General features: G+C 53.0%; 1 protein-coding gene across 1 annotated transcript in view; it reads left to right on the top strand.

Annotated features, from left to right (window-relative positions):
- Window positions 1-15,218: 15,218 nt before the first annotated feature.
- LOC134434251 (olfactory receptor 14J1-like) overlaps window positions 15,219-25,391 on the top strand; it is a gene marked incomplete at its 5' end in the record, with an annotated part of 50,242 nt that continues 40,069 nt past the window's right edge. The window contains one exon of the mRNA XM_063182932.1: window positions 15,219-15,680. Within this exon, the coding sequence (XP_063039002.1) occupies window positions 15,219-15,680 (462 nt within the window). The remainder of the gene's footprint in view (window positions 15,681-25,391) is intronic.

The raw sequence follows: 25,391 nt of genomic DNA, 5'->3' as shown, positions 1-25,391 counted from the left end.
GGGAGTGGATTAACATTAAAGATTGATAATGAATTATTATTTATGAAATTTTAAAAGTTCCTGAGACATTGGAACTGTTATTTTAGTGTTCCATAGATTCACAGGAGTTCCCTAATGTACTTTCAGGCACTCTGCCCATGGACAGCACCAGCATCCCCTTTGCTGGACCCATCAGGCTCAGTCTGAGCTGTTCTTTCTCCCACCTACAAACAGAACCTGCCCCAGCCAGTGCCCTGCAAACAGGCAGGGTTCTGTAGGGCCAAGGAGAGGGCACAGAGATTTGGGTGTGTGAGTGGTGACACAGAGAGATCAGGCACACAGAGAGAAGATCAGGCAATGAGAGAAAACAAAACCCAGCAATGCTGTGGCAGGGAGAGTTTGGAGATGCCCACAGGATCCCCTCCAGTGCAGCCCCTCCCTCTGAACAAGCCCCCTCCCTCCTGTGCCCCAGCCCAGCCTCTGCCCTCAGGGCCGGGGCTCCAAGGCGTGCAGCCCCTCCTGTGCAGGCAGAGCTGCAGCAGAGCCGTGGGGCAGCTCTGCAGCCCCGGGCCCAGTTCCCCCTGCAGAGCACAGGGCTGGGAGCAGCTGCCCGGCCCTGGGGGCTCTGGAGGGGGCACAGCTGGCTCAGGGTGACGTTGTCCCCAGTGCCTGGCTCTGGGCAATGCTGTCAGGGCAGCCAGGGAAGGAGCTGCATCTCCCTCAATCCAATGCCATCATAAGGACACTTGGAAGTCTCTGAGATTTCAGTCCAAGCTGGAAGTTCCAATCCAGGATGCAAACCTGTCCTAGAGCATCTCTGAGTTATAAGATTGATGGGGAGAGGCAGAGGTGTTGTGACACTGAAAATGCTGCTGGGTTGGTGAAATGAGCAATGTGAGTCCTTGGCTACAAATGTGGAGCTGGGGTGTGGTGGATCCATCTCTTCTCAGCAGGACCTGGTGACATTTTAGGGAAAACATGGGAAGATGATCTCTCTCCACCTGAGAAAGGTTAAAGCCCAGAGAAACTGAATAGGTCAGAATGAGAGACAATCTGCCCTCCATCTCCTCTCCTTATTTTGTCTCACAGAACTTGCTCTGTTCTCCCTGAGTGCAGAAGCAATGTAGAGGGTTTCTGATATCCAAGAATACCAGGACACAAATGGGAAGAGCTCAATCAGAAAACCTCAGAACTCTTAAACACAGAATTAATTGACAATTAAAATAATCCATGTGTGTTACAGAGGAGGGTGTACGGGAAATGGCTTTCATTTTGGTTACAAATATCTCCTCTAACACTTCACTGTCCTTTTTTCCATGAACAGGTCCTCATGGCCAGCCACAGCAAATGTCCAACAGCAGCTCCATCAGGCACTTCCTCCTGCTGGCATTGGCAGACACGCGGCAGCTGCAGCTCCTGCACTTCTGCCTCTTGCTGGGCATCTCCCTGGCTGCCCTCCTGGGCAACGGCCTCATCATCAGCACCGTAGCCTGCGGCCACAACCTGCACACGCCCATGTTCTTCTTCCTGCTCAACCTGGCCCTCAGCGACCTGGGCACGATCTGCACCACTGTCCCCAAAGCCATGCACAATTCCCTCTGGGACACCAGGGACATCTCCTACAAAGGATGTGCTGCACAGGTTTTCTTCTTTCTCTTCTTTATCACAGCAGAAGCTTCTCTCCTTACCATCATGTGCTATGACCGCTACGTGTCCATCTGCAAACCCCTGCACTACGGGACCCTCCTGGGCAGCAGAGCTTGTGCCCACATGGCAGCAGCTGCCTGGGCCAGTGCCTTTCTCACTGCTCTTCTGCACACAGCCAATACATTTTCCCTGCCCCTGTGCCATGGCAATGTCCTGGGCCAGTTCTTCTGTGAAATCCCACAGATCCTCAAGCTCTCCTGCTCACACTCCAACTTGAGAAAAATTTGGATTTCATTGCTTGGTGTCTGTTTAGGTTTTGGTTGTTTTGTGTTCATTGTTTTCTCCTATGTGCAGATCTTCAGGGCTGTGCTGAGGATCCCCTCTGAGCAGGGACGGCACAAAGCCTTTTCCACCTGCCTCCCTCACCTGGCCGTGGTATCCCTCTTTGTCACCACTGGCATATTTTCCTACCTGAAGCCCCCCTCTATTTCTTCCCTATCCCTGGATCTGGCCCTGTCAGTTCTGTACTCAGTGGTGCCTCCAGCTCTGAACCCCCTCATCTACAGCCTCAGGAACCAGGAGCTCAAGGCTGCAGTGGGGAGACTGATGACTGGAAAATTTAGAAAACATTAAACTGGTTGCCAATTTCTGCATATCTATTGTAATAAAAGTGAGATTTGGTAGTTTTTGTTGGATTGGTTATTTTCCCTCTCTGTTTTCATATTTAATATTCTCCCTAAACCAAGGCCATTGTTTCTACCATTTCTAATTTTCTTTCTCTCCACCTTCCCTGTGCCCCCAGACTGTGTCAACATGAGCTATGTTCTCAGTGGCTTTAAATGAAATAAAGGATCTCTCAGCAGAATTTTCACCAGAGTTCCCCCTTCTGTTCCCTTCTCTGGAGCTGCAGCAGCAATGTCTGTGTGCAGAGCTGGGGCAGATCAGGGCTGGCCCAGCAGCTGTGCCCAGCAGCAGCAGCACTTGGTGTTGCCAGTGCTGCTGCCGTGGCCCTGCCCCACTGCCCTGGTGGCCCTGGTGTTGCTGCAGGGCCTGAGTGCTCTCGGGGCCGGGCACAGCCCTGGGGGTGGCAGTGCCGGGGCTGCAGCAGGGACAGGCCATGGGCACTGCTGGGGCAGCGCTGACGCCTCAGCCCAGGGCCTGGGGGCTCCAGGCTCCTTGCCCAGGCTTTCTCAAGAACATGCACAGGCCAATGCTCAGCACAGAAAAGCCCCGTGAGCAGCCCCAGGCTGGCCGTGGGCAGGCTGGGGGCAAACAGCATGGCTGGGGCTCTGCAAGGGCCCTGGGGCAGACGGGAAGGAGCAGCAGAGCAGGGGCTGATCCATCCCCAGTGCGCTGCACAGGCCAGGGCAGCGTCCCAGAGCATCCTGATGGAGCTGCCAACAACATCCCCCCTCTGCAGCCCTGGCCTCTCCCCCAGCTCACACAGGTGCCCCATCCTTGCAGGCACAGACACGGCAGCACTAGCTCAGGAGCCCCTGTTTGCATTGCACAGAGCAGAGGGAGCACCCCCATGCTGTTGGTGGGGGGACATGAACCTGAGGGAGCACAAATGCCATCAGCCCCTGGGGCCAGCAAGGGCTGGGGGACACCTGGGAAACCACTCAGCTTTGCCCTGGCCTCTGCAGTCAGCCAGAAGGTTTGTACCCATGAGCTGGGAGTTTCTTGTCCCTCTGCAGACGCTGTTGCTCAGAGCCAGGGCTGGTGTTTGGCAGCCATCCCCAAACAGCCCCAAGCATTTCCTTGGCTTCACCTTTGCTTTCTCTCCTCTTTCCTGATCCAGACTTCTTCCTATTGCCCACCCCTGTCCCCTCCCCTGAAAACAGCCCATCCCTGTTTGCCCTGTACACTCTGGCCCCACTCCCCATGTCAGTTCCTGACCTGGCACCATGGGAATGTCCCTTGGGCAGCAAGATCATCCTACAGGTGCTGCAGGAATTGTCTGCAGGCTCCTGCAGTGCCTGGTGCTGCTCCCTTGCCAGAGGCACCCCAGGCCAGGGAGGCACATCTGGGCTGCTGTGTCTGGCTCTGGGGCTCCCTGTTCTGGGCAGTGAGGAGGAGCTGCAGAGGCTCTGCAGCACTGACAGGATGGGCTTTGGGGCTGGCAGGAGAAGCTGAGGGACCTGGGCTGCTGGAGCTGCTGAAGAGGAGGCCCAGGGCTCCTCCTGCAACTGCTCCAAGGGTGGTTCCAGAGAATCACAGAATCAGCCAGGCTGGAAAAGACCTTGGAGATCATCAAGTCCAACCTGTCCATGATATTGCCTTGTCTCCCTGAGACTCCTCTTCTCCAGGACAAACAACCCCAGCTCCCTCAGCTGCTCCTCATTGGACTTGTGTTCCAGACCCCTCCCCAGCCCTGTTGCCCTTCTTTGGACACGCTCCAGCCCCTCCATGGCCTTCCTAAATTGGGGGCCCAGAACTGGACACAGCACTCGTGGTGTGGCCTCACCAGTGCCGAGTGCAGGGGAAGAATCACTGCCCTGCTCCTGCTGGCCACACCATTCCTGATCCAGGCCAGCAGCCATTGGCCTTCTTGCCCACCTGGGCACACTGCTGGCTCATGTCCAGCCTGCTGTCCATCAGTGCCCCCAGGTCCCTTTCTGCCTGGCCGCTGTCCAGCCACTCTGTCCCCAGCCTGTAGCACTGCAGGGGGTGTTGTGGCCAAAGTGCAGGACCCGGCACTTGGACTTGTTCAACCTCACCTTGCTGGATTTGGGCCCTGGGTCCAGCCTGTCCAGGTCCCTCTACAGAGCCCTCCTACCCTCCAACAGATCCACACTCACACCCACCTTGGTGTCATCTGCAGATTTGCTGATGCTGGACTCTGTCCCCTCATGCAGATCATCAGTGCAGGTATTGAAATCCACGCTGGCTGGATCTGATCCCTCGGCCATCCTGTGGGTGCCCTGTGATGGCACTCAAGGTGATCTGTTCCATAGCCTTGCCAGGCACCCAGGTCAGGCTGACAGGCCTGGAGTTGCCCAGCTCCTCCTTCCAGCCCTTCTTGGGGATGGGCTCACATTGGCACCTCCAGTCCTCGGGGACCTCCCTGCTGAGCCAGCACTGATGGTAAATGATGGAGAGCAGCTTGGTGAGCTCATCCACAGCTCCCTCATCCCCCTGGGATGGATCCCATCTGCTCCCTGAGACACCTGTGAGCATCGGAGTGGCTCAGCAGGTCCCCAGCTGCTTCCTCCTGGATTCCAGGGGGTCTGTTCTGCTCCCTGTGACCTTCCACCAGCTCAGGAGAACACTTGTCCTGAGGACAACCTGTGTTATTCTTGAAAATTCGAGCAAAGAAGGTGTTAAGCAGCTCAGCTTTTTCTTATCTTACTTATCGTATTCCCCACTGCCTCCAATAAAGAGTAGATGTTCTACTTATCCCTCCTTTTGCTATTAGGTTCGTTTTAAAACTTTTTTTAGTATTTTTCACAGAAGTGGCTGGGTTAAGTTTTAATTGACCTTTTACCACTCTACTTTTCTTTCTGCATGACCTAACAACATCCTTAAACACTTCCTGAGATGACTGATCTTTTGTCCGAAGGAGATGCACCCTGTTTTTTCCCTCAGTTCCCACAAAAGCTCCATGCCCAGCCAGGACAATAATTAGCTGGCTCAACTTTAGCACAGAGGCACAGGCTGCTCCTTCTCCCTCAAGCTTTCTTTGCTGAGGTGCGTCCATCATTCCTGGACATCCCTTTGTTTTTAAAGACTGTTTCCCTTAAATGTCAGTATCTTATCTGGTACTCTCCAAATCTGCACCCCGAATAAGCGAACATCTGCCCTCCATAATTCCAGTGATGAAGTTTTGTTGCAGCCCCTCTTTCTTTCATAGAATATTGGAAACTCTGTTATTTCATGGTGACTTTGCCCAAGGCAGCCTCCAATCACCACATCTCCCCCCAGCCCTTCTCTGTATGTGACCAGCAAGAGACCGAGTTTTCCTTGGGATTGGGACTGTTACCAAAAATTTGGCAAAATAATAAAACTCCATTACCCCAATGTAGCGTTACGAAGCAGCATTCTTTATTTGGCCAGATGCACAGGGGGAGAGCTCCTCCCAAAGCCGTGCATCCTGAGTACAGGAAAATTTCTGTTTATATTCTGTATTTTCCATACATATTCATTGATTGTGCTGGACTAAACACACATATGATAATCATTTCCCCAAAATCATGAACATATTTCCCCTCCCCTTTACCCATGCATTCGCCTGTCCAAGGGGTCTCTCTGGTGGTTCCTGGTGCTCGCGGACCCCAATGTTCCAGTGGGCCTGGCTGAGCTGGCAGGACACTGAGGCTGGTGAATTTCCGTTCCCCTGCTCACACAATGGGCATTTTATGGTTTCCACATGCCTGGGGTTTTGGAGAACTAGCATTGTGTGTGCTCACCTGGTGTAGACAATTTATCATCTGGTGACATGAGGTCACAGAGGGGGCTATGACATAACAGAGTGGGTTATGTGAGGTCAGTGAGTAACTACAGCATCATAGGCTGTCTCTGTGACATCACAGAGCCAGGTGTGATATCACATTGAAGAGGACTGACATCCCAGAGCAGACTATGACATCACACAGCAGACTATGACATTGCAGATTTGGCTGTGACATCACAGGAGGGCTGTGTGAGGTCACTGGGTTGGTCACTTTGCCCCAGCCAGCCCTCACAGTTTCCCCCCGGAAGTCCAGAGCAGCTCATGCCCAGCAGGGTCCCCTATCCCCTGGTATCCCCCTGGCCCACCTGGAGCCATAGCCTCCACCAAGGATGTTGCACAAGATCAACCCCAAAACCTGACACAGGGACAAGGGGCTGGGCTGTGTGACCAGCACATCAAGGACGTGGATTATGCAGGTCACTGGGACCTGGTTTGGGTCCCCAGGGCAGGAAAGATGTCTGGCAGCTGGAGCAGGGCCTGGGAACGGCCTCCAAGGTGGGGCTGGAGCCCTTGGGCTGTGAGCAGGGGCTGAGGGAGCTGGGCTGGTCCAGCCCAGAGCAGGGAAGGCTGAGGGGCTCCTCATGCCAGCCTGGCAGTGCCAGCCAGGAGGGGATGGAGAACACAGAGCCAGGCTCTTCACCGGGGGGCCTGGGGGGAGACAAAAGCCAATGGGTGGAAGGGGAAAGAGGGGAGATCAGCCAGGACAGGAGGAGATGAAATGATTCAGGCTGGTTTCAGCATTTTCTCAAAACCAAAAGCGGCCTGAGCCCCTTCTCCAACCACCACTGACAGCTTAAAAAACTGGGAATTATTCAGGCTGTTTTATCCTACTTCACCCAGAGAATCCTGATGCAGCAACTTAACTGTATTCATAACTGTGGCAGAATCATCTTTGTCTAAAATTGTTTTTGTACAAAAATCCCTTGCGAATGGTGGACATGTCAGATGTTGCTGGGATGTCTCACATTGCTGAGAAAGTGGTCAAATGTGTCTTAAATTGTTTCAAGTTTACATTTTTTATGTTGGCCATGAAGAGAAATTTCCTGTGCCTCTGAGTCCCACCAGTTCCTGACCCCCAAAGGACACAAACCTGGTGAGTTCTGGTTCCCACTCCAGTGGTGGCACCTGCACCTCCCTCTATCCCCAGAGCAGAGCTCCCTTGTCCCAGAGAGTCCCTGGCAATGCAGGGATGAAGGAAACAGGACAGGCTGTGGGGATCAGGGGCAGGGCACTGCCAGGGATTTGGGGTGCTTGTGAGCCCAGGGCAGGACATGGCCCTTGGCCTTGGTGAACCTCATCCCATTGTCCTGGGCCCATGGCTCCAGCCTGGCCAGATCCCTCTGCAGAGCTTCCTGCCCTCCAGCACAGCCACACTGCCACCCAGCTTGGGCTCACCTGGGAACTGACTGAGGGTGCCCTTGATGGCCTCGTCCAGATCAGCAATAAAGAGATTTCACTGACCTGGCCCCAATCCTGACCCCTGGGGACACCCCTGGATGTGACCCCATTCCTGAGCTGCTCTGAGTGCCAGGGGTTGGATGGGGGAAATGGTGGGGAGGGGGTAGGGACAAAGTGTGATTGATTGTCAGCCATGAAGGGTCTTGATTTTCATATCTCTTCAGACTGCATGAGGAGGGGCTGGGTGTGACAGTGGTCACAAGGGTTTTTAGGTGAAGAGAGACAAGAATGTTGACCTCATGTTCAGAAGGCTTGATTTAATATTTTATGATATATATATTACATTATGACTATACTAAAAAGAAATAGAAGGAAAAGTTCTCAGAAAACTAGGTAAGCTAAGAATAGAGAATAATGAAATAACAAAGGTCTGTATCCCAGACAGAGAGTCAGAGCCAGCTCTGCCATGAGTGGTCAGTAAATCCAAACATCCACATGAGTCCAATCACGGATCCACCTGTTGCATTCCACAGAAGCAGATAATCATTGTTTACATTTGGTTGCTGAAACTGAAGCTTCTCAGAGGGGAAAAAAATCCCAAGAAAGGATTTTTCACAAAAGATGTCTGCGACAGCTGGAGATCAATATATACTCAAGACTGCTGATACCAAGCTATGAAAAAGGAAACTATAGAGGACAAAACAATTCTCTTCTCATTGTTTTCAATATAGTATATTCACTTTGAATGCACTTCTGAAATTTGTATAATTACCACAGAAAAACAGAAGATTTGAATTATTGCCATGGGCTTGTCTTGTTAGGGTGTTTTGAATATATGTTTATGAGCCTTTTACACTGAATGTCTCAAATGAGAAGCTCAAGAAAGAAGAGGCCTCTGGAAAAGTAAAATTCATCACATACCTACAAGGTGCTGAGGAACCATCCTTCTCAGATTAGGAATGAGCAGAAATGGGCACAGCTTTTTGGCTGCCCCAGCTTTGGGATGGGCCCTGGGCCTGGAGCAGGAGCAGCTCTTGGGGGCCCCAAGGCCAGGGCTCTTGTGCTGCCCTGGGCAGATGGGATGGCAGCAGGGGCTGCAGAGCTCTCAGCACCTCCTACAGAGGGGAGCAGGGCACCCAGGGAGCCTCCTTTCCCTTGGCCAGGCACCTTCCCCCATGCTGGGGCTGAGTCCTGTGGCAGCTGCAGCTGCTGCTGTGCCCTTGCCAGGGCCTGAGGCCGTGGGGCAGTGCCCAGAGCAGCCTGGCCTGAGCAGAGCTGTGGGAACAGAGCTGGCTGGGCTGGGCTGGGCTGGGGAGAGGCCCTTGGTGCTGCCCAGAGCTCAGGGCAGCTGGCAGAGCTTGCAGGGAGCTGGGCTGGACTCAGAGAGCCTGGCCCAGAAACCATCAGTGTCCATCTCAGCCTGGCTGAGCGTGCAGGGGCCAAGAAGAGCAGCCCAGGGTCTGCAAGTTCTCTGGGTGGGAGCTGAGCTTGGGAGCCCTTGATCCCTGCCAAGTGCTGGGGCTGCTCCTCCAGCTCCAGAGGAGATGGGACAGATGGGAGCACAGAGAAATCATTCCTGCTGCATTCTTTCTTGTGTCTGCTTATACAGGTGACCTGAATCCATACACAGAGGAGGTGTTTTGTGTCAGATAACACTGGCAGAGTGTTCGGTAGAGTGAGAAGAATAATATTATTAAGTGAAAATAATGTTTCATGCAAAATACACAATGAGAAAAAAAAAGACACATATGAGCAGAAGATCATCTCAGTTTTTCAGAGGAGGAGAGACATTCATTGATGTTCCAGTAGTCAAACATGTTGAAATTTTTTCCTCAGGGCTTCCTTGAGATTAGAGGTGACCACCAGAGGCCAAGGCCAACCAGAGCTCTCTTTCCTGGCAGCTTCTGCCTGGGAGAACCCTTGCAGATAGGGAATGTTTTAGGGGGAGTATCAGTTTTGGCCTTGGGCACCTGGAAAGAGAGATGGTTCTTTTCCATATGAAGGAAAGCACAGAGCCCCAGTTCTTCAAGGACTGATGAGAATCAGCCCCCAGTATTTCAAGATCAGCTGGATATGTCCGGTGGCCCCTGGGAGGCCAAACCAGCCAGACCTGTTCCATCTCCCCTTGGTTCCATGAGTGTCACAATGTTCTCCTTGCTTCTGCAGTGTCACAATCGCCCCGTGCTTCCATGAGGCCCTGCAGGCTCACAGTGGCCCTTTGGTTCCGTGGGGCCCCACAGTGTCACAATGCTCTCCATGATTCCATGGGGCCTTGCAATTCCACAATGCTCTCCATGGATCCACGGTGCTCTGCAGGATCACAATGGCCCTTTGGTTCCACGAGGCCCTGCTGCTTCACACTGGGCACTTGGGACCATGCAGCCCAGCAGAGCCTCAATGATGGCCTTTGTTCCATAGGGTCCTCACAGTGCCACAAAGATCTCTTCGTTTCAGTAGGCCTCACAATTTCACAATTGTCCTCATGGGCCCCACAGTGTCACCAGGGTCTCAACAGGAAGGAAACCACGGAGCCCCAGTGGTTCAGGGCCTGATGAACTACAAGTACCAGAGGCCAAGGTCAGGCCTGTCTGTCTGTCCTGGCAAGTTTGTCTGGGAGCAACTCTTAGATATATGAAATTTTGAATGTGTAATCCTATTTTTGGCCTATTCTTATCCACAGAAAGAAAAGCACAGAGCACCTGCTTTTGGAAGGCAGATGAGAGCCGGCCCTCAGGAGGGCAAGGCCAGCCAGACCTGTCTGTAATGGCAGCTTTTGTGTAGGAGCAATCATTGGATATAGGACTTTTGGAGGTGGAATCCCAATTTCAGCCATGGGCGCCTGAAGAAGAAGGATGTTTCTTTTCCATAAGAAGTAAAGGGTGGAACCCCAGTGTTTCAGGGCAGAATAAAAGCAACCACCAGAGGCCAAGGTCAGCCAGAGCTATCTGTCCTGGAAGCTTCTTTCTGGGAGAAACCTGGGCATATAGGGAATTTTGGAGGAGAAATACTACTTTTGGAATCGGTGCCTGTGCAGGAGGGACGGTTCTTTTCTATAAGAAGGAAAGCACCCCAGTGTGTGAAGGCAGGTCAGACCCAGCTCTAAGGAAGAAAAGGTCAGTCAGACTCGTTGGCAATGGCAGCTTTTATGTGGGAGAAATCCCTGGATATTGGCAATTTTGGAGAGGGAATCCCATTTTGGCTATGGATGCTTGAATGAGAAGGGCAGTTCTTTTCTTTTCCATTTGAAGGAAAGCCCAGAGCCCCAGGGCTACAGGGGTACATGAGAAGAGACCCTCGAGATGCCAAGAGCAGTTGGACCAGTCAGGCCAAGCCAACCAGACCTGTTCCCTGTTCCCTTGGATCCATGGGGCCCTGCAGGGTTACAGTGGTGGTGTCATATTGGATCCTTGGTTCTATCAGGCCCAGATGTGTCACTCTGGCCTCTTGTTTCCATGGGGCTCCACAGTGTCACAATGGTCCCTAGCTTCCATGAGGCCTTGCAGTGTCACAGGGGTCTCCTTGGTGCTGCAGTGTCACAATGGACCCTTGGTTCCATGGGGACTCACAATGTCAGAAGGGTCTCCTTGGTTCCATTAGGCCCTGCAGAGCCCCTTGATTCAACGCGGCCTCCAAGTGTCATCATGGCCTCCAGGATTCCATGAGGCCCCGCAGTGTCACAATTGACCTTTGGTTCCTTGGGGTCTTGCACTGTTCCATGGGGCCCTGTAGTGTCACAATGGCCTCCTTGGTTCCATGGTGCCACACAGTGTGACAACTGCCCCTTGGCCTGCCAGGACTGCAGAGTGTCACAATGTTTCCTTGTTTCCATAAGGTCTTGTAGTGTCACAATGGTCTCCATGATCCCAGAAGGCCTTGCAGTGTCACAACAGACCATTGGTTTCATGGAGCCCCACAGTGTCACTATGGTCCCCTTGGCTCCACAAGTGTCTGAAGTGCCACAATGGCTCTTTGGTTTCACAAGGCCTGAGAGTCTATAAATGGCGTCTATGGTTCCATGAGGCCCTGCTGTGTCACAATGGACATTTGGTTCCATTATGCCCAGAGTGTCACAATGGTATCCTTGGTCCTAGGGTGTCAGAAGGGATTCTTCATCCATGGACACCCAGAGTGTTCCCTGTAGTCCCCTTGATTCCACCAGCCCCTGCCATGCTCCAATGGCCCCTTTCGTCCAGTGGGTCCCAAAGTGTCTGAACAGTCTCCGTTGTTCCATGAGGCCCCGCAATGTCAGTGTGCTCCCCTTGGTTCCACAGGGCCCCCAGTGGAACAATGGACTCTTGGTTCCATGAGGTTCCTCAGTCCCAAAGGTCTCCTTGGATCCGCAGTGTCACAGTGGCCCCTTGGCTCCATGTGGCCACACTGTGTCACAAGGCTCATGGTTCCATGAGGCCACACAGTTTAACAAGGGACCCTTGGTCCCACGAGGCCTTGCTATGTCACAATGGGCTTCTGGTTCCATGAGCTCTCACACTGCCAGCAGCAGTCTCCTTGGTTCTGCAGTGTCACCATGGAGCCTTTGTTCCATGGGGTTCCACAGTAGAACAAGGTCACCTTGGTTCTGTGAGGTTCTGCAGTGTCACAATGGCCCCTTGGTTCCAAGAGGTTTCTCAGGGTCACAATGGTCTCCTTGGATCCGCAGTATCACAATGGACATTTGGTTCATTGTGGCCCCAATGTGCCCAAATGGATTTTGGTTCCATGGGGTTCTGCTGTGTTACAATGGACCCTTTGTTCCATGAGTTTGCACAGTGTCACAGCTGACTCCTTGGGTCTGTGCGGCTCTGCTGTCACCAAATCTCTGAAATATCAGAATAAGGCTCCTCAAGACTCATTTGCTATTTCAGAGGGTATCATTTATTCAGGCCTAAGGTCCAAAATGGGATAACTCCTAAAAATGTGGACATGGAGTTCTACCAGTGTGTTGCTTATATACAGTCCTTAAATATGAATTACATTTTACCCACTTCCATAAAACCCACCCCAAGTTCCCAGATTCACTCCTTGTTTTTACTATTCCCTGCACCCCTGACCCAGATGTCTTCTTCTTCTCTTCCAACCATCCTTGCTGGGAAAGCAGCCCCTGCATGCCTTGTTCCTGTGCTGAAAGTTCACAGGCAGGGTGAAAATCGAATGAACCCTTTTGGTATCAGCCCCAGGCTTTGTGTGGGCAGAAAGAGGCAGGCAGGAGGCAGAGCTGTCAGCAAAGGAAGGGGCCAGCCAGGTGGGGCAGCCGGGGGATGCCGACAGCCTGCAGGGACAGAGGCGCAGGGCAGCGACACCGTAGCACAGCCTGGGCTGCACAGGGCACAGGCATGGGCAGCAGCTGCAAGACAGCCCTGCCAGAGCCAACTTGGGCAGCACTTTGGCCATGGCTGCTGGGCCTGGGCCTGAGGCAGGAGCAGGAGACAAGTGACCCTTGCAGGCCTGGGGCCTCATTGCCTCCTTGTCCCTGCTCAGCAGCCTGGCAGGGGCCGCCCCATGCTCCTGCCCTTGCCATTGCACATCCCCACATGCCAGTGCCCATCCCGGCAAGAGCCCTGAGCAAGGAGGGAGGGACAGCATCTGCCTGGCCAGGGCCTGGGGCTCAGGCCTTGGCCCTTGGCATTCCTCAAACACATCCAGCTTTGCTCAGCACCAGAGACACCTTGGCCTTGTTTGTCCCCAGCTGTCATCACTGCCTCCAGTGTTCTGCTCTAACTGGAAACTGGGGACACATTCTCAGAGAGACTTATTAAACTTTTAGAAATTTTGGAGTTTCAATTTAACTTGGAGTTCTTGAGAAGTTTTTTGAGCACTCTCTCAGGGACTGAGTCTGATGTAAACAACACCAAATCCCCAAGAGGCTCATTAAAGTCCTTGTGCTGTGTCTGTGCTGCTGAGCTTTAAAGGAACAGCTCTTGCCAGGGCCAGCTCCTCTCCCAGCCCAGCAGGGCTGAGGGCTCTGCCTGCAGGCTCTGAGGGGACAGGAGCCAGGCAGAGACAGGCTGAAGGCAATCAGGATTGGGAAGTCATTGAGCTGAGACTTCACTTGGGGAAAGATCTTCACAGCCCTGTGCATGGTGAGTGTGTGGGTGCAGGGCAATATCCCCTGTGCTTCTGGAGGGATCTCCTGAAGCCAGAACACCCCACAGCCTGGGGGATGTGTCAGGAGGACTCTCCCAGCTTCTCTGTGGCACAGGAGCAGGAGGAGGAGGATGTGCTGCAGAGCGGGGCTGCCCTGGGCACCGTCAGAGGGACAGGGCAGGACGGCTCCTGCTGCCAGGGACGGCTGCAGGGGGTGAAGCTGGGGCTGCAGCCAGGGCTGCCCAGGGCTGTCCTGCAGAGCAGCTCCTGCACCCCTCAGGGCTCTTGGCCAGCCCAGGGCATGGGCCACCTGCCAGGGGCAGCTCTCAGCCTGCCTGGCAGCTCCCATGGACGCTGCAAGGGAGAAGTTGGAGGTGGAAGGAGCCACCCCCATCAGGGCAGATTCCTCCTGCTGTGGAGATGGTGCTGCATGGCCAGGGCTGCTCTCAGCTTTCTCCGCAAGGGAAGGGAAAGGGGCTGTCAGCTGTGTCTGTGTCACTGAGACTATGACACTGTCACCCTGTGCATCAGCAGATGGGCCTCAGATCTCCCTCAGAAACGGCCTCCTCAGCCTCCTCTCCCTACAGACAGCAGCAGCAGCACCTTGACTTGCAGCATCTCTGTTTGTCTGGCCTGCCCTTAAGGCCCTGCTGCCAGGGAGATGCCCCTGGGCAGTGCCTTGTGCTGGGAGGGGTCTGCAGAGCAGAGCTGAGTCCCCAGGGCTGGGCTGGGCTCTGGCAGCAATGGCAGGGACAAGGCTTGGGTAAAGAAAAACAGCTCCCAATAGGCACAACTCCAGGCAGCAGAGAGCCAGACCAATCCTTTGCATCCCTCCATGTCCCGCTGCATAGGGAGAGAGAGTAGAGTTGGAGGGATTGATTTTTAAACTGGAGTCTTCAAAAAAACCATGTTATTTTTAAGTGCAGTTTTAAATTGGTACATCCTGTACTAGAGCGAGGGGAAATGAGCAAAGGGCACCTGTGTTGGCCCAGCAGGTCTGAGTGCACTGGGGCACAGGGAGCCCTGTTTTCCATCTGGCCTCCCCAGTGTTCAGCCTGAGAGCAATGCTAAGAACAAGACTTCTGTCCCTTCTAAAAAGCACACAGTTACTTTGTAGCCCAAAGCTACACTGAAAAGAAAAAGGTAAATGAAATTTCTCCAGAGAAAGAGAAGCAATTTTGAGTGCCTGTGCAAGAAAATAGCATAGGATGTACTCAAGGTACTTTGTCCAAATTGTCAATGTTGTCTTTGAACAGCCCAAAATGTCCAGAATGAAGGAATGTCCAACAGCAGCTCCATCCAGCACTTCCTCCTGCTGGCATTGGCAGACACGCGGCAGCTGCAGCTCCTGCACTTCTGCCTCTTGCTGGGCATCTCCCTGGCTGCCCTCCTGGGCAACGGCCTCATCATCAGCACCGTAGCCTGCGGCCACCACCTGCACACACCCATGTTCTTCTTCCTGCTCAACCTGGCCCTCAGCGACCTGGGCTCCATCTCCACCACTGTCCCCAAAGCCATGCACAATTCCCTCTGGGACACCAGGCACATCTCCTACTCAGGATGTGCTGCTCAGGTGTTTTTATTTGCCTTTTTCATCTCAGCAGAATTTTCCCTCCTGACCATCATGTGCTACGACCGCTAGGTGTCCATCTGCAAACCCCTGCACTACGGGACCCTCCTGGGCAGCAGAGCTTGTGCCCACATGGCAGCAGCTGCCTGGGCCAGTGCCTTTCTCTATTCACTGCTGCACACAGCCAATACATTTTCCCTGCCCCTGTGCCATGGCAATGCCCTGGGCCAGATCTTTTGTGAGGTGCCCCAGATCCTCAAGCTCTCCTGCTCCAAATCCTACCTCAGGGAACTTGGGCTCATTGTGCTAAGTGCTCTTCTATTTTTTGCTTGCTTTTTGTTCATCGTTTTCTCTTATGTGCAGATCTTCAGGGCTGTGCTGAGGATCCCCGCTGAGCAGGGACGGCACAAAGCCTTTTCCACCTGCCTCCCTCACCTGGCTGTGCTCTCCCTGTTTCTCAGCACTGCCACATTTGCCTACCTGAAGCCGCCCTCCATCTCCTCCCCATCCCTGGATCTGGCCTTGTCAGTTCTGTACTCGGTGGTGCCTCCAGCCCTGAACCCCCTCATCTACAGCCTGAGGAACCAGGAGCTCAAGGATGCCTTGGGAAAACTGGTGACTGCAACTTCAGAAGCAATAAATTCTCTTTTCTGCTACAGAGCCTTTAGAATATAACTCTTTACCATATCAGCTTTTTTTCCCGTGTTTGTCTATTCTTTGCTATGTTATCTTTTTCTATTGTTGTAGTGTTTCTATCAAAATACTGTAGTATTACTCTTAGGTTTTTACATGAATATCTACATTTCTTTTGAAATAAAAATACTTGCAAGTGGTTTGTTCCCTTCGTGTTTAAATAAAAACAAGTGCCTGCCTGACTTGTCTGTCCAAGGCATTTCCTCAGCCCTTCCCTGTCTCTGCAGGGGCAGTGCCTGTGAGCAGAGGTGGCAGGAAGAGACTCCCAGCACAGCAGCACAGGCAGGGACAATGCCCCCACCTCTTCCCACATCTGCTCGGCCCAACTCCACCCTGTCCTTGCCAGCCCTGCTGTGGCTGTAAGGCCGTAGCGCTCTGGCAGCTTGGTCACTGTCCTGCTGCGTGTCCCTGCTGTGGCCACAGGCAGGGCCAGGCCATGGGCACTGCTGGGACACAGCTGGGCTCCAGCACAGCAGCTCCAGCAGCAAAGGGCATCTCCTGAGGGCAGGGCAGGGAGGCTTTGCTCCCCTCCAGAGCTGCTGTCAGCAATGTGCTCCAGGAATGCCCTGGCACAGCAAAGCCCAGGGCCTGGGGCAGGGGGGGGAGTGTGCAGGGGGGGCTCACAGCAGTGTCCTGGCACAGCCAGAGCTCCTGGCATGGACCTGAGGCTGCAGCAGAGCAGGGCCTGGGCTGTGTCTCTGTTCTGGGACAGCCTGGGAAGGTGCCCCAGGGCAATTGTCCCACACCAGCCCCTGCAACCACCATTGCCAGCACTGGCCTCTCCCCACCTGCAGGAGGTTGTTTGTCCCTGCACAGAGGGACACCAAGTGACCGGGCCAGCAGGCCATGTTTGCTCTGTGCTGAGGAGATCTCAGCAGTGCATCGTGTGTGTGGGTGGGGAGATGAACCCCAGTGAGCACAAACACCATCAGCAGCAACTGGGGATGGCACAATTCCAGTGGAACAAACAGGGCCTTGAGGCCACTTCACTCTGAGAGTAACGTTGTCTGGGAAAACACCTGAATTCTTTGCTGGGTTGTGGTTAGGACTGCATGGAGAGAAATATCCCAGGCAGGGAGGCTCCAGGGAAAAATGCTCAGGGCAGCCATGGACTGCACAGAGAGACACTGGATAGAGTGAGGGTCTTTGGGGAGAAATGAGAGCTGCCTCCCTTCTGAACCACCCCGAGGACCTGGATAGGGCTGTGCTGTGTTCTGGGCACTGACCTGGCACTGAGGGAGGTGGAAAAGGCCTTTGGTGTCAGGGCTGTTGAGAAGGCTGGGCAGTTTCACTGTGGGACCTCTCTCAAACCACTTGGAAAGGCCAGAGCCATCCCAGAGGGTCCTGGGCACCTGGAAAGGGCAGACATGGAACCAGTATGCACACAGGGCAGGGAGGGGCAGTGGGAGAGTCACAGCCTGCTCAGGCTCAGCAGGGAAGGGGATGTGGCAAATCCTCCTGCAGCCATTCCAGGCACTGGCAGGAGAGGGCAGGAACAGCAGAACCCACGTGGGAGGGAAAAGAAGGGGATGTTGTGTGCCCAGAGTTCAGCCAGGCCTGGGACAGGGTCTGCTGTGGTCTCCTCAACACCAGACTGGAGAGAGCTGGGCTGAAGGAGTGGAACATGGGCTGGGTGGGAATTTGGCTGAACAATGAGGGTCAAATGTCATCCATGGTACAGAGTCCTCTTGGCAGCCATGCCCTGGTAGCATCCCTCAGTGACCAGCCCTTGGCCACCACTGTGGAATATTTCTATTGTCTCTACAATGCCAATTGAAATATACTTTCAATTCCTTTGTGGATGCTGCCAAATTGCAGGGACTGAACTGATTTGTGACTGACGCTCAACTCATCTAGTTAATGGTGACTGCAAAACGTAATTGGGCAAGATGACTGAGTTGGGTAAATTTATCTTGCCATCAGGCGCCAAGCAAGCCACAAGAAAAGGCAGAAAAAACTCATGCATCAGAGCAAAGTCAGTTCAATAGGGAAAAACCCAAACCCAACCCAAACCTAAAAACCCCAAACCTAATCAAAAAACCCAAAGCAAGATCCACCCACAACAACACAAAAACCCCAGAAACAAACCAGCCACAAAAAGAAAAAGGCCGCAAAGAGAAGAAAAGCAAATTCACAGGAAATCTCCTATCAGCAGAAAATATTTAACCACCTTGTGGCAGGAGAGGATTCTGCATGTCTAGGTGCTGTTTTGAAAGAAATATGTCTGAAAAAAGAAATTGATCCCCTACCCCCCTTGGCCCCCCACTTCTCTCATTTGTTTGCTGATCATGATGTGACATGGAGTGGAACATCCCTTGGGTCAGTCCAGCCCAGCTGTCCCAGCCCTGTTCCCCAGGAACACTTGCCCACCCCAGGCCCATAGGCTGGGGGTCGCAGACACCTCATGCGGGGCGAGCACTGAGAAAGGGACAGGAGAACAGAACAACACAGCCTTGGAGAAACTGATTGAGGATGTACCTATCGCAAACAGAAGTCACACAAAATGCAAGCAGGATGCCAGCTCAGCTCTGCAAGGCTGACAAAGCAGAAGTTATGCAGAACAATAATATTGCCCTTACTCAAAAGGAGGGTTCAAGGAACAGCCACCTAAAAAGGGCACTGGATGTTGAAGACAAAACCAAAGAACCATAAAAGGATTTGTGATAAGGTGTGCAACTGTGTCAAATAAACTCAAAGGAAGTGGGGATAGCTAATGGATACATAATCAGTGTGTGTGATAAAAACTCTGTTCATTCAATGCCTAATGCACTCCAATGGAGGGAGGATGGCCCAAGTGACCACCATGCTGTAATAAAGAATGCCTGCTTTCACATACTCCAAACTCTTTTCAGAAGTTTCTATCCAGTGGGTTTCACTATCAGTTGTTTCCTTGACTCCCTTATGCCCCACAGTTTCACAATGGCCCCTTGGTTCCATGAGGCCCTGCTGTAGAATATTGGACCCTTGGTTCCATTGGGTTCCGTACTGTCAAAATGGCCTCCTTGGTTCTGCACTGCCACAATGCTCTCCTTGGTTCCACAAGACCTTGGTGTGTCACAACAGCTCCTTGGTTCCATCAACTGCCAGAGTGTCACCCTGGTCTCTTGCATCTGTAGTGTCACAATGGACAATTGGTGACAAGCAGCCCTGCTGTGACACCATGAATATTTGGTTCCATGGAGTCTCACAGTGTCACAATGGCCCCTTGGCTCCACGAGGTTCCACAGCATCACCATGATTTCCTTGGATCCGCAGTATCTCCATGGATCATTGGTTCCATGTGGCCCTGCTGTGTCACAGTGGTTCCTTGGTTCCATGAAGCCCCACTGCATAACAATGGAATCTTGTTCCCGTCAGGTTCTGTACTGTCACCATGGTCTCCTTGGTTCTGGACTGTAACAATTGACCCTTGGTTCCATGAGGTTCCATGATGTCACAATGGTCTCCTTGGTTCCACAAGGACTTGCTTTGTCACAATGGACCCATCTTTCCAGGAGCTTCCATGGTGTCACCATAGTCTCCTCAGATCCACATTGTCACAATGGACAACTGGCTCCATGGGCCCTCCTGTGTCACAAAAAACCCTCAGTGCCATGAGGTTCTGTGGTGTCACAATGGTCTGCCTGGTTCAGCGAGGCCCTGGAGTGTCACAATGGCTGCTTGGTTCCATGAGCTTCCATAGCATCAACAATGGTCTCCTTGTTTCTGTAGTGTCACAATGGATCCTGGTTCCATGAGGTCCCTAAATGTCACTGGTCTCCTGGGTTGATGTGACCCTGCTGTGTCACCACGGCCCCTTGGTTCCATGAGTTTCTGTACTCTCAGCAATGGTTCCTTGGTTCAAATGAGGCCCTGCTGTGTCACAATGGACCCTGGGTTCCATGAAGTTCTTCAGTGTCACAATGGCCCCCTGGATCCATGACGTCCCACAGTGTCACCATGGTGTCCTTGGATCCATGCCGCCTTAATGGACCATTGCTGCAGCCGGAATAGCTGCTAATAAAGTCCAGGGTAGGGAAGCAAAAAGGGCCTTTGCTTGGTATCCACAGATGTTTAATTCAGCCATGTGGTGAGATGTTCAGGGTCACAAGGCAGGACTCCTGAGGGAAGTCCAGGTTTATGTATCTCCAAAGGAAGGGGCTGATCAGTGCCATGGGGGCAGTACAAAGATGGGGCCAATGGGGGAATGGGGAGGGAGGGGCTGAGGGACACAGAACAAAGGGAAGGAGCCAATGGGGTTGAACAGCTTTTGAGGGAAGCTTCTTGTGTCTCCCTAACCCAGGGAATGCCTCTCAGGGTCTCCACAGCTGCAGAATGTCAAAACGGCCCCTTGGCTCTTTTGGGCTCCTCAGGATCCCCGTGGGCCCTTGGCTGCATGAGGCCCAGCTGTGTCACACTGGCCTCCTGCTTCCACTGGGTCCCACAGCATCACAATTGTCCCCCCTTAGATCCATGAGGCCCCGCAATGTCACAATGGACCTTTGGTTCCATGAGTCCCACACTGTTCCAAGAATCCTTAGTTCCATGGGGCCCTGTAGTGTCGCAATGGTCCCTTGGTTTCGTGGTGCCACTCAGTGCCACATCTGCCCTTTGGCCCAACAGGGCCTCATGGTGTCACAATGGACTCCTTGGTTCTATAGGGACACAAAGTGCCACAATGGCTCTTTGGTTTCCCAAGGCTTCAAAGTGTTAAAATGGCCTCCATGGTTTCATGCAGCCAAACTGTGTCAAAATGGACTTTTGTTTCCATGAAGCACCACAGTGTCACAGTAGTCAGCTTGCTTGTGCACTGTAAGAATGCCCCATTGGTCACTCAGAGCCCCACAGTGTCACTATTGTGCCCTTGGTCCCATGAGGGCTTGCTGTGTCACAATGCCCTTTGGTTCCATGAGGTCCCATGTGTCATAATGATCTCCATGGTTCCATGAGGCTTCGCTGTGGCTCAATGGCCCCCTTGGTTCCATGATGTCCCATAGCACAGCAATGGTCGCCTTGGTTCCATGGTGTCAGAATGGCCCCTTTGTCCCATGGAGCCCCACAGTGTCACTGTGGTCCCCTTGATTCCATGAGGCCCTGCAGTGTCGTGGAGGCCTCTTGGCTCCATGAGGCAAAGCAGAATCAGAATGGCCCCTTGGTTCCATGGAGCACCACAGTCCTGTTGGTTCCACAGGGCCCTGCAGTGTAACAATGGACCTTTGGTTCCATGAGGTTCCTCAGTGTCTCAGTGGCCCCTTGGCTCCAGGTGGCCCTGCTGTGTCACAGTGCCAGGTGGTTCCATGAGGTCCCACAGTGTCCAAATGGTCTCCTTGGCTCTGGGAAGCCCCACAGAGCCACGATGGACCCTTGGTTCTAGGAGGCCCTGCTGTGTCCCAATGGACTTTTGGTTCCATGGGGTTCCACTGCATAACATGATCCCCTTGATTCCAGAAGGTTCTGCAGTGTCACAATGGACCATTGGTAACATGCAGCCCCACACTGTCACAATGACCCCATGGCTCCATGAGCTCCCACACTGTCAGCAATGGTCTCCTTGTTTCCACAAGACCTTGCTCTTATACAATGGACATTTGGTTCCATGGGGCTCCACTGCATCACAATGGACCCTTTGTTCTATGGGGTTCCACAGTGTCACAGCGAGGCCCTTGGATCTGTCAGCCTCTGCTGTCACCAAACGTCCAAAATATCAGAATAAGGCTCCTTAACACTAATTTGCTATTTCAGAGGGTATCATTTATTCACACCTGAGGTCCAGCATGGGATAACTCCTAACCTTACATGGATATGGAATTCTACCAGTGTGTTCCCTATATAAAGTCCCTAAATGTGAATTACAATTTACCCACTTCCATAAAACCCACCCCAAGTTCCCAGATTCACTCCTTGATTTCTCCAATCCTTCCAGATGTCTTCTTGAGCCAGATGTCTTCTTGAGCCAGATGTCTTCTTCTTCTCTTCCAACCATCCTTGCTGGGAAAGCAGCCCCTGCATGCCTTGTTCCTGTGCTGAAAGTTCACAGGCAGGGTAAAAATCGAATGAACCCTTTTGGTATCAGCTCCAGGCTTTGTGTGGGCAGGCAGAGGCAGGCAGGAAGCAGAGCTGTCAGCAAAGGAAGGGGCCAGCCAGGTGGGGCAGCCGGGGGATGCCGACAGCCTGCAGGGACAGAGGCGCAGGGCAGGGACACCGTGGGACAGCCTGGGCTGCACAGGGCACAGGCATGGGCAGCAGCTGCAAGACAGCCCTGCCAGAGCCAACTTGGGCAGCACTTTGGCCATGGCTGCTGGGCCTGGGCCTGAGGCAGGAGCAGGAGACAAGTGACCCTTGCAGGCCTGGGGCCTCATTGCCTCTTTGTCCCTGCTCAGCAGCCTGGCAGGGGCCGCCCCATGCTCCTGCCCTTGCCATTGCACATCCCCACATGCCAGTGCCCATCCCGGCAAGAGCCCTGAGCAAGGAGGGAGGGACAGCATCTGCCTGGCCAGGGGCTGGGGCTCAGGCCTGGGCCCTTTGCATTCCTCAAACACATCCAGCTTTGCTCAGCACCAGAGACACCTTGGCCTTGTTTGTCCCCAGCTGTCATCACTGCCTCCAGTGTTCTGCTCTAACTGGAACCTGGGGACACTTTCTCAGTCGTATTCCTCAGTGGGACCCATTAAAACTTTAAGAAAATTTGGAGTCTAAATTTAAATTTGAGTTGCTCAGAAGTTTTTTGGAGACACTCTCAGGGACTGAGTCTGATGTAAACAATACTAAAGCCCTGAGAGGGTCATTAAAGTTTTCCTAGTCCACTTATGGAGAAAGATTTGAAAGAACTTGTAAAAAATACGCATTCCTATTTTAAAGGATGTATTTTATTTTATTTCTCTTTACATCAGAGGTGATTGCAGCATTCTGTGATTGATATTGACCCAGGGTCTCTCCTCAGCAGCTCTGGCCTTCTCACAGAAGCTGTCCCTGGAGCTCTGACCCAGTGTGGATCACCTTGCTCCACATTGCCCAGCCCCATCCTGTCTGTCCTCACTCCCCTGGGCCCAGCTGTGCTTGCAGAGCTGGCTGCACTCAGACTAAGAGGGGTTTTCCCTTTTTGGGGTTTTTTCCAGCAGTCTCAAACTCCTGAGTTTCCCCACTGCAAGCAGACACACTGCTCAGGTGTGTGCCAGCCCCAGGTGCCACCAAAGCCACTGCAGAGCTGCCCTGGGCCAGCTGTGAGGGTGGATCATCAGCCAAAGCTGCACGGGGCAGCTCTGCAAGGGGCTGTGGCCATGGGCACTGCACTGACCCCACTGCTGGGTTTGGCTGCCACGGCCACCGAGAGAAATTAAACTGTCCTTGGAAACACTGGGGAGGACTGGGACATACTGGGGAACACTGGGAACGCTGTGGGAGACACTTGGACATAGTGGGAGTGACACTGGGAGATACTGGGAGAACCTGGGGACACTGGGGCAATTGCAGAGATGACTGGGGACACTGGGGTACCTGTGGATGACACTGTGAGGAACTGGGAACGACTGGGAATGAACTCGGGTGTATTGGGACGAACTGGGCTGTACTGGGAGGGATTGGAGGGGTACTGGAATGTACTGGGTTCTACTGGGGACTAATTGGGCTTTACTGATGTTATACTGGTCTGTACTGGGGATGAACTAGGTTTTACTGAGAGGGACTGCAGGAGGGTGAATTGGCTGTTCCCACTTCCACTGCATCCCATTTGCTGAAGCTCCCGCCCATTTCCAGCCACAGCCAATCAGCACCAGGGATCTGGGCCTGGGGGCGGTGCTTACACAGGCAGCAAATTTTCTTTTTGCCTACAACTCCCATCATGCCCCACGGCCTGACTGAGCCCTATTGCAGCGGGGAGAACAACTCCCGTCATGCCCCGTGCTCCACAGAACTCCGGGATCCGTCCCCATCTGTCCCATAAGTGTCCCCCAAACACTCCAGGGTCCCTCATTGTCCCCTCAGCGCACATTCAGGACTCCCGTAAACACCCCCGGACCCCTGAGTGCTCGCACCCCCACAGATGGCCGGTACAGCCACTTCTGGGAATTCATCTGCTCTCGTCCCCCGTGGCCCCAGAGCCCCTCAGAACACAGTCCTGCGCCTAAAACTCTGGCCGCGACCCGTGCCCTGAAGAGCCCGGTTGGAGATCTCCGAGCTCCTCCCAAGGGCTCCCGTGCCATTTACGTTTCACCAGAGGATCTCAAGTCGGGGCACGGACGCAAAGGTGTCCCCCAAGAGCCATCCCGGACTCCCAAACATTTCATTCCAACCACTTTCGGGACTACAGCTCCCGTCAAGCCCCGCGCCCCACCGAGAGCCATTGCAGCTGCGCCCAGAACTCCCGTGATGCTCCGCGGCCCCGTTAAACCGTATGATACCCGCGCCTACAACTCCCATCACCCCCCGCGCCCCAGAGAGCCTCGTTCGAGTCCCTCCAAGTGCCCGCCCGGACCCCGAAGGGCCCCAGATTCCCCTCGATCACCTCCAAGGGCCCTCTTGGATCCCCAAGTGCTGCCCCGAACCCTGAACTGTCCCTCAAAATCCCTGAGTGCCCCTCCAAGTGCCCTCCCGGCTTCCCCAAGTGTCCTCCAGACCCTCAAGTTCTCTCTGAATTCCCTCCCCAGACTCAAAACTGCCCCAAATGTGCACCAGAAATGTCTCCAGGGACCCCTAAGTGCACTCCCCCCCAACCCTGTCTGAGAAAAAGATGATAAAAAAGATGACAAAAAGACTACAAATATAACTAATTAACATAAAGAGAAAGAAATAAATAGCCAATAGAAATTATTTAATTAATTCATGAAAGAATTTTGTTACTTAGAACCAATGATGAATAATTTTCTTGGTTGCTAGAAATGCATCCAATTTTAATATAAATATACAAATTAGGTAATAAAAATATTGTCTAAGACTATCCTAAATTAAAGTAATACAATTATAATTTTGTTATTAATAAATTTTATTTATAAGGAAAAATGCAAAAATTTTTCTTCTTTTTTGGAATGTCAGTCCCAGGTGGGCGTTGTCAGACATGGTGAGGCTGGGGGTGAGGAGCCGCTTGTCCAAACAGGCTCAGCCTGCAAGGGGCTGATTCTTATCCATGCCAAGACCTCCTAAGGAGACATTCAGCATCCAGATCACTTGGGGAATGCTTCTATCCCCTCTTCTCATAACTAAAAACTAGAAAGATACTGATGTGATTAAAAAAACAAAAATCATGAGGAGCATTTTGACATCTTCCTCCTGAAGACAACTCCAAACTGACTCCAATCACTGCACAAGCCCTGGAGACTCAAAGACAATGGAAGGGAGACAAAGAGCTCCTGAGCGCTTTCTGTATTTTAATCAGCCCCACGCTGGATTTGGGGCTGGCTCCAGGAGCCTCAGGCACGCAGAGAAGGATGAAGAAACTGCTCAAGGAGTCAGCAGCAAAACTCCAAGTGCCTTGGAGCATGGCTGGGCCCCAGGGAGGGCAGGGAGTGCCCAAGGCTGCCCAGGGCCTGGTGAGAGCAGATCCTTGAGGGAAGGATTGCAGGGAGCCCAAGGCTTTGAGCAGGGAACTGCAATGCTGAG

This window comes from Melospiza melodia, unplaced genomic scaffold, assembly GCF_035770615.1.
Source record: "Melospiza melodia melodia isolate bMelMel2 unplaced genomic scaffold, bMelMel2.pri scaffold_34, whole genome shotgun sequence".
Classification (NCBI taxonomy): domain Eukaryota; kingdom Metazoa; phylum Chordata; class Aves; order Passeriformes; family Passerellidae; genus Melospiza; species Melospiza melodia.
The sequence above is the reverse complement of the archived record's forward strand: the minus strand, read 5'-3'. Positions and strand labels throughout refer to the sequence as shown.